We start from the raw sequence: 13,721 nt of genomic DNA on the forward strand, positions 1-13,721 counted from the left end.
CGTCCTTAGAAGTCTCTAGAAAATGCTCTCCCCGTTGAGCGCTCCTGGCACTAATTGTGCCACTTGTCGTCTGCTCGGCTACAGGTGGAGGTCAAGGGTTAACGTCACGTCTGCGTTGTGTCCTGTTTACACGGGGAACCAGTGTTTCTGGTGGTTGTTGTATTGGTCTCGTGTATCACCTAGAAACTGCATTTCCCGCGGCGGCTACTGCTGCCATAAACTGCACTGTGCTGAGAGACAGGCTTCAGTGTCACGAAGGTGACTCCAGATCAGTTGTCCAGACAACACTGCTATGAAGGCTGTTGGGCATTGTGCCATTTGCAAGAACTCTGGAGTAACGGAACAAACTTGACTTAATGATTCATACATGGGTATTATATACGAAGCATATTTCTAGAGCCGCCTGTCGTGAATTGGTTTGGAATTTGAGATTTATCTAAAGACTTCCTCATTCACTACTCCTCTTCCTACTACTACTCCTCCTCCTCCTCCTCCTCCTACTACTACTACTACTACTACTACTACTACTACTACTAAAGATTCACTCATTCGCTAGTACTTCTACTGCTATTGTTGCTGTAGCTACTGCTGCTAGTGCTTCTGATCTAGGAAGGAATACCCCAGCAACATCCCCAGCAATCTATGCAACCACTGGATTGTCTGGACAATATTCAGAGTTGATCTCTGTACAACATTCTAACCTGTTTTCACTTGCTACCTGCCGCTGCACTGTTCAGCCTCTACTACGAGAAGTGGACGTGGTGACTTTTAAGTGAGAGACAATGAAGCGAAAACATGCTGTATAGTATATTCTAGTTTGATACACACTCCACGCCAGTGTAAGTAAACTTAGGCTCAGTATTATTCGTTACACTGATATACTGAGTCTAACAAAACCGAGTAGAAGGTCGCGTCAGCTAACCTTTGAGCGACCTATGACCGTCCAATCAAACGCGAGACGGCCGAATGGATTTAACCCAATAAGACATCGACTACTTGTTGGGGTTCGGCGTTTTTGGATTTTCTCTTCCTGGTCGCTAACAGATCTATCAACAAACGAAAATCCGCATAAAACACAGATATTTGACCTGCAGTATATACGCTTATGGTTTCAAATGACATGGTATTACTGTTTGCTTATATTTTCGCAAGATGACATCTTTGAATATTGACAAAAACGCTATTTTCAGCCACAGGGGCGTGTCACGAGCGTTAGAAAGACATATAGGTATATAGACCCTACCCTAGTACTATATAAAAGGATATAGTACTAGGGTAGGGTCTATATACCTCTATGTCTTTCTAACGCTGTTTCTAAGCGTGACACGGCCCTGAGTTTTCAGCGACTGTGTACCACTCGGAAGCGATCGTGCGGAAAATAGCATTCGGAATCGTTCGAGTTTTTGAGGTAAAGGTTCAAACGGTATGTGCGAATGTTAACTTTCGCGATTTGGTAAGGTGTTGTGATTGGTCAGTCCAAAAGGTTAGCTGACGCGACCTTCTACTAGGTTTTGTTAGACTCAGTATAGCAGTGTAACGAATAATACTGAGCCTAAGTTTACTTAGACTGACTCCACGCCGATGAAGAGCACAAGAGTTCGTCCTTGGCCGTATATTTGGGTTCACTTAGGATTGCGTGAACAACGGAAGACATGAAAACACAACTCTAAGTATTTCAAGGTAGAGTTTGTGCAGTGTGTGGTAACCAAGTGGTGAAACAGTTTGCTCGCCATGCCGAAGTTCGGGGTTCGATACCCCACATGGGTACAATGTGGGAAGCCAATTTTTTGGTGTCGCCCATGATGTCCTAGGTTGGACGACCACTATACCGGCAAATTGTCACTCACAGATACCATACCCTTTCCAAGAAATTTAACGTCCCGGACAACGTTTTCGTATTCTTTACAATTGTATCTGTTATTGATTCCATTGCGTGATTTTCTCCATGTTAATTAACCTTCGCCCCGAAACCCAGCATGTGCGCTGATGCACACACGTTCCCAATGTCTGGTAACGATTTTGTAAATAATATAAAACCACATTGTCCCAGTGTCGTGTTGTGCACAGGTGGCAATATTAACAACGTGCAGCTTATCAAAGTTTTACAGGGTCTGAGCATGGTGCTCTTTAGTTCATCATCAAACTCCCTTTTCCAGGCGTGAAACATACTCTGCAACGGTTCTCACGAATACTGAGAGTGAGAGATAAGTGTTTTGACGACTTCTGGCTTTTGATATGATTAAGTTGGGACTTTCTTTGTGTTAGGACCCTTGAAGATCCGGGTGAGAATTGATCTTCAGTAACCCATGATTGTCGTAAGAGGCGACTAACGGGATCGGGTGGTTAGGCTCGCTGACTTGGTTGACACATGTCATCTGTTCCCAATTGCGTAGATGGATGATCACGCTGTTGATCACTGGATTGTTGGGTCCATATTCGATTATTTACAGACCGCCGCTATAACTGGAATGTTGCTGAGTGCGGCGTAAAACTAAACTCACGCACTATGACTTAGTATATAGGGATGGTTAAAATGAGTCATAGAAAGCCTTTTTGAAAACCTTTAAGTGAAAATCCCTCGCCTGACCAGCGATGAATGTTGTTTCTAAAATGAAATAACCTAAATAAGCATTCTAAAAATAATCCAACTACAAAACAGCTTATGCTCAACTATTAGAAACACGCAAGTTTCAAGAAAACGTATCAGTTAACCTTTTGGCATATATTTCAGCCTGATCTTTATATTTGGTGTATATCAAAAACGCCCCAGTCTCATACTGTATATCAAAGGTCTATTTGGTCTTTGATTATACAGATCCTGTAGGTCTTGGCATTGCTCTACAAAGGGAGCAATTTTAGGTCGATTGCATCTCCCATAGTTTAGACATCTGACTATCATACAACTTAGAACGACTAGTGGAAGTGTGACCATGTGCGTTCTTGGTTGAGTAAGATTAGCTTACGCCGTCTTAAGCAATATTCCAGCAATATCACAATATATTCTGTCCCCACACCAGAAATGGGCTTCTCACATTGTACCCATGTGAGGAATCGAACCCGGGTCTTTGCCGTGATCAGCAAACGATTTAACCATTAGGTTACCCCACCGTCCCCTTGAGTACTTGAATGATTTATTTATTTGTTGTAAACATTTATTCATCAAAAGAAGAAACAATGGCCATGGGAAACATTGATCCAGCACATGTAATAATACTCTAGTAATATCTGGTATTTTAGTAATGGCGGCAGCAGACTTGTGTAATACTGATTTAATCTCGGGTAGGAATGAACTATTGAACGCTCGTGTGTACAAGCTGACGGGTATGTTCACCGCTGTAGATTGGTACACAGACCATACATATCAGAACTGTGCGTGTCGCGTGAACCTTATACATGTTTATCTAACAACCATCAGGGAAACGTTATGCATGAGGATATTACATGACGTATACCTGGTTACAACATACCTGTACTTTAATCAGTGTGTTCATCTGTGAAATCATTTAGACCTTTATCAGTCGGAACACGTGGATCTGGGAAATGTCACAGTAATCGATGATTTTACTGGTGCTTTATTCACTGACTGTGTGCTTTGTCCGCGTATTTTGTTTTCTTCGTTGATGTTGTTGAATTGCAGAAATGTACATGCATTCTCATTCCCTAGTGTAATCATTTGTTTAAGATGCAATATAAAACGTACACTTCAACATAAAGCATATAGGGTAATCTTCAAGGGTCATCTACAACCAAATAATGGCACACTATATATCGTCACGGATAAGTAGAATATTTTTAGGTATTTTGAGCATCCCTTTTTATAAATGATATATGTACCCCTCGTTTCAAGGTTAGAAAGTAGTCAAATGTAAGTCATGTTATGTTTTGGATTACACTTCCTCAGTAAAGAACATATTCAAGTACTTTTCCTGGGTGTAGTCTCATCCGGGATTCGAATCGACGCTCTCAGAGTCAGGGCTTAGATTTTCGAAGCTCTCTTAGCGCTAAGATAGTCGTAAGTGCCATACATTAATATTAACTTACGACTATCTTAGCGCTAAGAGAGCTTCGAAAATCTAGGCCCAGGCACCTAATAGCCAGCACATAGTCAGCCACCTAACCCACTCACCCACCACGGCTTCTACAAAAGGGTGTTTCGATGTAGAAACGGAACTGTTTGAAGAGTGTTATTCTCGAGTGTATTCTTAAAAGTCTCTGACTCTTTCTACTAATTCCGTGGACAATGACCACTATATGAGACCCTTTCGAGAAACAGAAAGTGACCGGTTTCAGTTGATCCACTTTCTCAAATGCTACTGTGCATGTAAAATTATATTTACAAATGAGATCAGTTAGAATTTCTTTAGGGAGTGTTATGTACATGTATATCTATCTATATGTGTTACGACACAAAAGTGTCAGTCAACAAAATTGTAAATTATTTTACTTTATAAACTGTAACTAAATATTTGACATGATCGGCCTAAAAAGAGTAAATGTGGCCACAGGGGTTTGTTGTTTAGTCCTGGGATCAGTCATTTAAACCTAAACGGCAAACGTCGACACAGCTATTGTGCTTGAGGTAACTCGCTCTGACTAGAAGTGTTCAAGTCAACAATACTGTTCATTCATGTGGAGGAAACCGATCCGTTTTGGCTACCAGCCAAATACAGGTGCTGTAGAGGTATACATACGGTGCTGAGGGCGAATATTTAAGCCGAGTGCAGTCACGTGACCTATACATAACCACATCTGTTTGTGACTTTGAATTAAGTTACAGATGCGTTTTACATTCTTTTCAAACGGCCAGCATTATTATCTGCAGTTGGACTTGTTACTAGTGTTGGGAATTGGATAAAATCTCATAATTGATGATTGGTTCATTACAACCGATCAATCATCGAAAATAATTGGTCAGCATCATTTATCAAATTTTTCTCGTTATCTTTGTTACTGCACAAAAAACAAAGAAAAAACATGTAGTTCTTATGAGTCTTTTTGCAAATTCCACAAAATGCATGTGCAAATTTAACATCTTTAAAGGATGACTAGTATGTTAGGAACATATATTTCCTGGAGTCTTTAAGATAAATTCAATCCTGACTTGGAACGAGCTTGTAATGTTTATGAAATGTAACAGACAAAACCAACCTTGTGAAAAATATTGTTAATGCAAACAAGTGTTCCAGAATTGTTTGTGTTCGATTATGAGAAAACATGATCGATTGCTTGGTCGTTTAGTCTTTGCGACCAATCTTCGATTATTTCAATTAATCGGACCACCACTACTTGTTACATATGTAAAACTCTTAATCCAAGCTTACAAGCAAGTACACATCAGTGACGACTTCATGGCAACATCAATTTATGCTTCCCGTCGAGAACGGTGGACAGGTTACAACATCTCTGAAATCGGGCGTGTTGTATTATATTTCAACATGTGCATCGTATGTCACCGATACAGCCAGGACAATACAATATAAATGAACGGGCTCAGCTATATTTACATGCCGTCCTTTTGTTAGATGTTAGCAAAGACAATGTAATACACGATCTTGTAGACTGCGCTACATGACATGTAACACTATCAAAGCTGAAAGCTGAATTGGGTCTGCTATAATGGACCATGGCTACAGATCATGCAATATTTCATAGCTAAAAGCTGAACTGGGTCTGCTATAATGGACCTTGGCTACAGATCATGCAATATTTCATAGCGGAAAAAGCTAAATAGGTCTACTATAACAGTACAGGGCTACAGATCATGCAACATTTCATAGCTAAAAGCTGAACTGGGTCTGCTATAATGGACCATGGCTACAGATCATGCAATATTTCATAGCTAAAAGCTGAACTGGGTCTGCTATAATGGACCATGGCTACAGATCATGCAATATTTCATAGCTAAAAGCTGAACTGGGTCTGCTATAATGGACCATGGCTACAGATCATGCAATATTTCATAGCTAAAAGCTGAACTGGGTCTGCTATAATGGACCATGGCTACAGATCATGCAATATTTCATAGCTAAAAGCTGAACTGGGTCTGCTATAATGGACCATGGCTACAGATCATGCAATATTTCATAGCTAAAAGCTGAACTGGGTCTGCTATAATGGACCATGGCTACAGATCATGCAATATTTCATAGCTAAAAAGCTGAACTAGGTCTGCTATAATGGACCATGGCTACAGATCATGCAACATTTCATAGCTAAAAGCTGAACTGGGTCTGCTATAATGGACCATGGCTACAGATCATGCAATATTTCATAGCTAAAAGCTGAACTGGGTCTGCTATAATGGACCATGGCTACAGATCAAGCAATATTTCATAGCGGAAAAAGCTAAATAGGTCTACTATAACAGTACATGGCTACAGATCATGCAATATTTCATAGCTAAAAAGCTGAACTGGGTCTGCTATAATGGACCTTGGCTACAGATCATGCAATATTTCATAGCTAAAAGCTGAACTGGGTCTGCTATAATGGACCATGGCTACAGATCATGCAATATTTCATAGCTAAAAGCTGAACTGGGTCTGCTATAATGGACCATGGCTACAGATCAAGCAATATTTCATAGCTAAAAGCTGAACTGGGTCTGCTATAATGGACCATGGCTACAGATCATGCAATATTTCATAGCTAAAAGCTGAACTGGGTCTGCTATAATGGACCATGGCTACAGATCATGCAATATTTCATAGCTAAAAGCTGAACTGGGTCTGCTATAATGGACCATGGCTACAGATCATGCAATATTTCATAGCTAAAATCTAAATTGGATGTTGTATATGGAAAAAAGTAGACTTAATCTATAGGGTAATTTGTCAACGTCTTTAATCTGTTAATCTGCATTTGTCCTGATTAGCATAAGTTCCGGGTGATTATATACTACATAACAGGCAATACCATATCTATAGTGCTTATACAATAAAATGCAATAATCTTTCTTACACAAAACAAAGCATGTCTCATTATTCACCGTTTACAAATCCCTGATTCAATTATAAACCAACATGCAAGAAATACATTAATATCCAACTCGACATATGACTCGACAGCTTAACGGGTTATAAATCTTAATATCCAGGGTCACGTGACCTGTCAGTTATGAATAAATATGATATATATATTTTAACCGCGTATCATTGTTACTTGACTTGGGGCTTTATTGATCAATAGAGACATACACGAGCCGGACATACACGGTCATGTGATAATGCATATGTCTCCCCACTTAACGTCTTACATAGGGTGTATCGACCTCTGCTGGCTGTCAAAGGTCTGGCCGGCCCTAACCGAGCACAGAGCATACGGCACAGGCTGAAGGAGAAGTACTTCCTCCATCCAGCGTTCACATTTCGGATTATCCCATATTTCGAGGCATCTTGATTTCGATGCTGACATTTCTTCACGTTATGACGTCCCTGATTGGTAAATATTTTTACATATTTACATGTGAACGCAGAACAATATAGCGTATGTTACATATTTATATGTTTTGGGCGTGGATTTTAAAACAATTGCTTCTAATACAAAATTTACTTTCTTGCGTCAAAATTAAACATTGTTATGGTGGTGAAATATACAACAAATTGTGATGTAGATTTAACTACATTTAGGACCAGATCTTAATATGCATGTATCTTAAATTTAAAAGCTATACGTGAAATGCTGCTGCTCTTAATTTAAGGTCGGTAGTCTTCTCGTGTTTTCGTATATTATTTATATTGCTGCCAAGGCGACATTATGCCCGGGAGGTATTTCCGTTTGAGAAAAATTCAAAATTCTGATTTCAATCTTATCTTTGTAGGCGCTGTTGTTCATTATTTACGTAACATGAAATAGTTTTAAACATTATCGACAGCAATGCTGTTAGTCATAAAGGTAATTCTGTTGGATGCATTCTTGAATTGTGGGTACATACTCTTGACTCCATAGAGATCCTTTCAATCATTCATGCGTTATTAACTGTCTGTAAAAGGTTTGTGGTAAATGACAAGCAACTAATGTTTTATCATATTAGGTTTGACATAAAATTCGAAGCGATAAATATACTGCATTGAATGTCAAGGTGTGATATCTATATTTGCACCAGTATCTAGGCAACGGAATAATAATTCAATAAAAACAAATATATATATTTGCAGTGAGAAGGGGCAGATATGTGAACAGGCACTTGTGAATCAATGGTTTGATATGCCCTAATTTTGCGGACGTATAGCTTAATTAAACAGTAAAGCTAGGTGTTTATAAGTCGATAAGAACTCAATGGTCCACCCGCGTCGCAGACAATAGTGCCACAGCATCAACACGACAAAGAAGATTATCGATTAGTATGCGTACAGGTGGATGGCAGTCGGGTTATCTACACCGGTGTTGTAACTCATTCATTCACGTCACGATGTTAATCTGACATCACGGCATGGGCTTCCGGTGTGCTGGTGGGTATTAACTACAGATTACTGGGACATAATTTCATATTAACGGAAAGGCACAGTTAACACTATTAATGCCTGACGGTGTTAATCACTGAATAGTATTGGCCTTCTTCTGTATGGGAAAACGGATTTAAGCTGTTTCATGCTTAATAGCCAACGCGTAATATGAACAGGATTATTGAAGCACAACTCAATTCAAAATCCAGTCCCTAAAAATAATGGTAAACCCGGAACTGATGGAACAGCTTTAGGATTAGGTTAGCCTCCAAGTGAGAGCTCTAGAGACCCTCCAGTTTAAATAATCTGAATGAAACCATCCAGGCAGTGCACTAGGATCCTATTGTGGCGATAAATCAATCGCCTCATGAATGTCACCCGTGAGGTGGGAGGATACTCCAGACACAGACGGCAGAGTCAGTGGTGATTCCTAAGTTCATAACCAACCCTTTTCTCTGGAAAGAGCTTGCTAATCTCAGCTTCAGTATTTGTGAGATGGCAGTGCCCGATCGTCTGTTTGTCAGTTTACTGCTCTTTTGTTGTGTTTCCAACAACAAATCACGCATTTGTTTAATATTCAAGCACTTGCCCGAAATCGGAGGTGGTGCTTCATTGATGCTCATTTGCAGTATCATTGCCAATATGCAGCGGAGTAGAGACAACCGATAAGTAGTATAAGTGTAACGAACTTCGGATATTACGAACAAATGTCTACACTCCCTTCCATTCGCTTAAACATGTTTAACTGTATACGAAATCTATTCTGTAACTGCCATTGCGTCATCAAAGCCTGACAGCTTCTATGTTGCTCACACCATTGACCACTGGTTTGTCTGGTCAAGGCTCTAACCATGAAAACTGTCCACACTTTCCCCTGACTCATGCAGTCGGTAATGTTGTTAGAAAATGACTTAAGATTTTTGGTTTCTGAAGAAAGACTGGTAATATCATGAATTTATATGTAAAGGACTATGTGTCACACTGCACGAACTTTCCAGTCTGCAGTTCTTGTAGCTCAAAACATGAGTTGATGGTTCGTTTACGTTCAGTGAACAACGGATGAGGTAGCCCAGCGGTATTTACGTTTATTGGTACGCCGAATGTTCGATTCTCCACATGTTTGAAGATGTAAAACCTAACGCTGGTTCCCCCGATGGCAGCATGTAAAGCCCATTATTGGAATATTATTAAAATCAGTGTCAAACCCACCTCAGTCCTTCTATACATGCAGAGCCAATGTGCCTTGCTATATAGTCGCACCGAGCGACCATCAGTGTTGGGCGTTATATTACAACCACCTTAACAGCTGCCCACTACATTAACCTGACTACACGAAGTTTAGAGTATGCCAACACTGACATCCAAGACTCGATCACCTTTCATTTGTTGCCAACAATATTTATGATGCTGTATATCAAACGAGTGTCCAGGCAGGCCAGGTTCAAATTGACACTGAGGCGGTGGGGTAGCCTAGTGGTCAAAGCGTTCGCTCGTCAGGCCGAAGACCCGGGTGCGATTCCCCACATGTGTGAAGCCCATTTCTCGTGTCCCCCCGCCGTGATACTACTGGAATATTGCTAAAAGGCGGCGTAAAACTAAACTCACTTACTCAAATTGCCACTAACACCGCTATTATTGACATGACTTGTACAGGCACGCCTTGATATGGCTTCACTGCTTATTACCACGTGTTCAAAGACGTACACCATGACGCGATAAGCACCTAATTGCAACACCAGTAGAGTTAATTACTGACCGACATTAGCATGTAAATTCATGAGAGCTGAAACAATGGGATGACCTGTAGGCTACTTGAGTATCATGTGACACAAGCCGTTATCCAAGTGAGTGAGTTTAGTTTTACGAACTTTTAGCAAGATTCCACCAATATCACGGTGGAGGATACCAGAAATGGACTTTACACATTGTACCCATGTGGGGAATCGAACCCGGGCCTTCGGCGTGACGAGCGAACGCTTTAACCACTAGGCTAACCCCACCGCCCCCTGTTATCGGACACTTCCAAATAGACTGAATTTTGTCAAACAAATGTCACGTGTAGTTAATTAGAAAGCGTTGTTTTCATGTCAACGTGTATACACGTTCTGAAGGGTAGGTATACTGAGTGAAACAAATAAGGGAACACCACTTCATCGCAGTGTTCCTTTATTTATTCTCAGATTCTCACCCACAGTTCGATACAAAGTTTGTGAAGAAAACTGGAAAAGAATAAAGAACACTTGTGCTTTCATGTGCTCTCTTATTTCTTTCCCTCAGTATAGATTCGTGGTCTAATGAGTACACTTTTCCTCTTCAGAGGACGGCCCCAAGGCGAACGCTGGGGAAACTGCCTCGTCCGAGGCTGCGGTGTCAGAAGGAAAGGAGGACACGAAGACCGAGGAGGAAGAACTTCCCGCCATGGAGAGTCGACCTGCTGCCGTATGCAGGTACCGGTGGTCGAAGACCGTCCCCACCACGTCTGCTGAAGTCATCTTCTTCTCATCCAACAAGCCTGTAAGTACGGCAGACTAGGGTCTTCAAGAACCGTATCGCTGATCTGGCCGTTGGTCTATTTTAAACTATACAATAGACACAAGATACAATAATTCTTATTTAACGTAGGTTATTCGGGTACAAATTACAAAATTATTCCTTGAGATGCTACATTATTCCGACAAAAAGGTTGGTTGGTTGGTTTAACGCCGCAGTCAGCTATATCCAGCTATATCTCGGCTGTCTGGACCAGACAATCCAGTGTGAGCATCGATCTACCCAATTGAGATACGATGGCATGTGTCAACCAAGTCAGCGAGTCTGACCATCTGGTCCCGTTAGTCACCTCTTACGACAAGCATGGGTTGGTGAAGATCAATTCTAACCCGGATCTTCACGGGTATCCGACAAAAAGGAGTCAAGATAGTCATGGCAGCGATCGTAAGATAGGCAGAGGTAAAGACTTTACAGTTTAAACCCTGAATAGAATCGGCCCGGAACACCATTCCACAATATCAGGAATGGTAGAGGATCCCTGTGTTAAATACAGACGGCTGGTCAGATTCAAAATCCAGTGCATAAATATTATGATAACCCGGAACTAAACCAACTGGAATACCAATTGGGATTTCCAGTATAAAACCTGAATGAACTGACCCAGACACTGGGACCCCTTCCTTGTTAAAATTAAAGTCTATAGACATCTACGCATCACGCCAATATATCAGCACCAATTGCTTTTGGCAGCTTCATATTGCATGTTGTTAGTGCCGTGTTAATCTACATGAGGGACCGTTCATAATGTATGGCTAGGCCCTGCCTGTCATGTACAAAATCAACGACGACAAACCCCCCCCCTTAATTTTTAAGCCACAATTTTAACAAAATTGATGACCCAGTATATTATTTATTTCCAACAATGAATCACATCATTTTTGATGAAGCACATATTTGTAAAGTGGTAGGTGCATGATTAATGTTCATGTGTATATATTTGATAAATCGCATATATCACCGGATATAAATCAACGGTCATTTTGAAGGCTATGTCATACTGCCGGCACATATTGGCGTGAACCTCACCAGAATATAAATGTTGTGTCGTGTGTTATACCACGTCAGGAAGGCGGTATGTCACCCCTGTGCTATTAGACACAGTGTTAGATAGATCCGTGAGGATTTACGCCCTCGTGATACACTACCCACTCGGTATTGTACTGGGTGGATAAAGTGATTACTGCGTACCTCTTCCCACCCTGTATCCCAAGAACGGGTTTGTTATCTGCGATGTAGCACGATAGTGATCACCGTGTTTATCACCATACCCAGACCCGCGCGCAATATACCAAATAGTGTTTAGTGCTACATTTAGGGCGGTGGTTAAAGCGTTTGCTCGTCACGCCTAAAACCCAGGTTGGATTCCTCACATGGGTACAATATGCGAAGCCAATTTCTGGTGTACCCCGCAGTGATATTGATAATATTGCTCTTGCAGTCATTCATATGTGTTTGGGGCAACACCCGTTTGCAATCAACGAATACAAAACTTTATCGACAACTGTAAGTATATTATAACTTTGATTGTGTGGGCCTTCTCTATAACTGTTGACACAACAAACTATTTGTCAAACCAGTCCACTGGAATATGGTGGCTCTTTAAATCCAAATGGGTCTACAGGAAAGTCACTATTAAACTGGTCTCTCTCTAAACTGTATCTCTTCAAAAATGTAGTATACCTGCAACGGGTTATATTATGGCATTTCCCTATTACTTATGTAAAGAACACAGAAAATGGCGGAATTATTATTTACGTTTTCCTCGGCCATGTAAGGTATAGATGTATGCAGCGTCTGTAAAGTAAACATTGAAACTTTAATTGATTGCATTTTTATCGACTGTGTAAAGATGTATGCAATGGCGGTTCAGAACTAAAGTAAACATTGAAACTAATGATTGTAAAGACCTGCGACTGTACACCGGCAGGCTCCGCTGACTATCGTTCAACCATAACAGATACCCGTTTCACTGATCAAATACTCTTTGTATGTCGTTGCCGATGATGGAGTTGCTAGTATTATATCTTCGTCGTTATTCAGTCGCATTTCAGGTAGCAGCGTTACCACAACGGAAATACAAAGACAATGGTAGGCTATTGTCATCAATTATACACGTGAAGGAGGGGGTATTGATATGTCATCGGTTTTATTACAAAGAGAAGATATGAGGGTATGAATTTATAATAAGTCTTCATATTATTTAGAACCGATACCAGATCGTTAAGGGTATTAATATTTCATGATGCTCAACGGCTAAAGCTTAACTATCTTGGCTAACAAAGCCTTTAAGAATCGGATGCATACGTGTTCGGTGCGCGGTTGGACTAAAAATCACAGTTTCCACACATTTTCTTTTAGTCTAAAATAACTTGAGGAAGATTGAAAAAGATTAACAATAAAATGGTTTCAATCGTAATCCAATCTCGCTGGATTTTCAGGGTTACGGGTAGCGCATTTGTCTTGTGCTTCGCAAATCATTGTACAGAGTTGCGTCCCTTTGATGCAGAAACGCCAATGATCGTAAGCCCGAGTGTCCAAGACCCGTGAAGACCGGGTTAGAATTTATCTTCAGCAATCCCTGCTTGTCGTAAGAGGCCACTAACGGGATCGGGTGGTCAGGCTCGCTGACTTGCTTGACACATGTGATCGTAGGCTATCCCAATTGCCTCTATGCTACCCCGCCACAATATCTTCTTTATCACGTTTATACGCCGGTCCCCTGTCGTG

The 13,721-nt window shown here is 40.8% G+C and overlaps 1 protein-coding gene across 5 annotated transcripts in view; it reads left to right on the forward strand.

Moving 5' to 3' along the window:
* The window catches only part of LOC124263354, a 48,012-nt gene that overhangs the window by 11,525 nt on the left and 22,766 nt on the right, over nucleotides 1–13,721 (forward strand). For 4 of the 5 annotated variants that reach the window (XM_046697944.1, XM_046697947.1, XM_046697945.1 and 1 more), the window contains exon 2: nucleotides 10,762–10,958. In XM_046697944.1, coding sequence (XP_046553900.1) covers nucleotides 10,762–10,958 — 197 coding nt within the window. Of the gene's footprint in view, nucleotides 1–7,262; nucleotides 7,441–10,761; nucleotides 10,959–13,721 lie in introns of those variants that run through there. The other variant, XM_046697946.1, reaches the window with a different exon arrangement.

The sequence above is a fragment of the Haliotis rubra genome, unplaced genomic scaffold, assembly GCF_003918875.1.
Source record: "Haliotis rubra isolate DU_JTF1 unplaced genomic scaffold, ASM391887v1 Scf88, whole genome shotgun sequence".
Lineage (NCBI taxonomy): Eukaryota > Metazoa > Mollusca > Gastropoda > Lepetellida > Haliotidae > Haliotis > Haliotis rubra.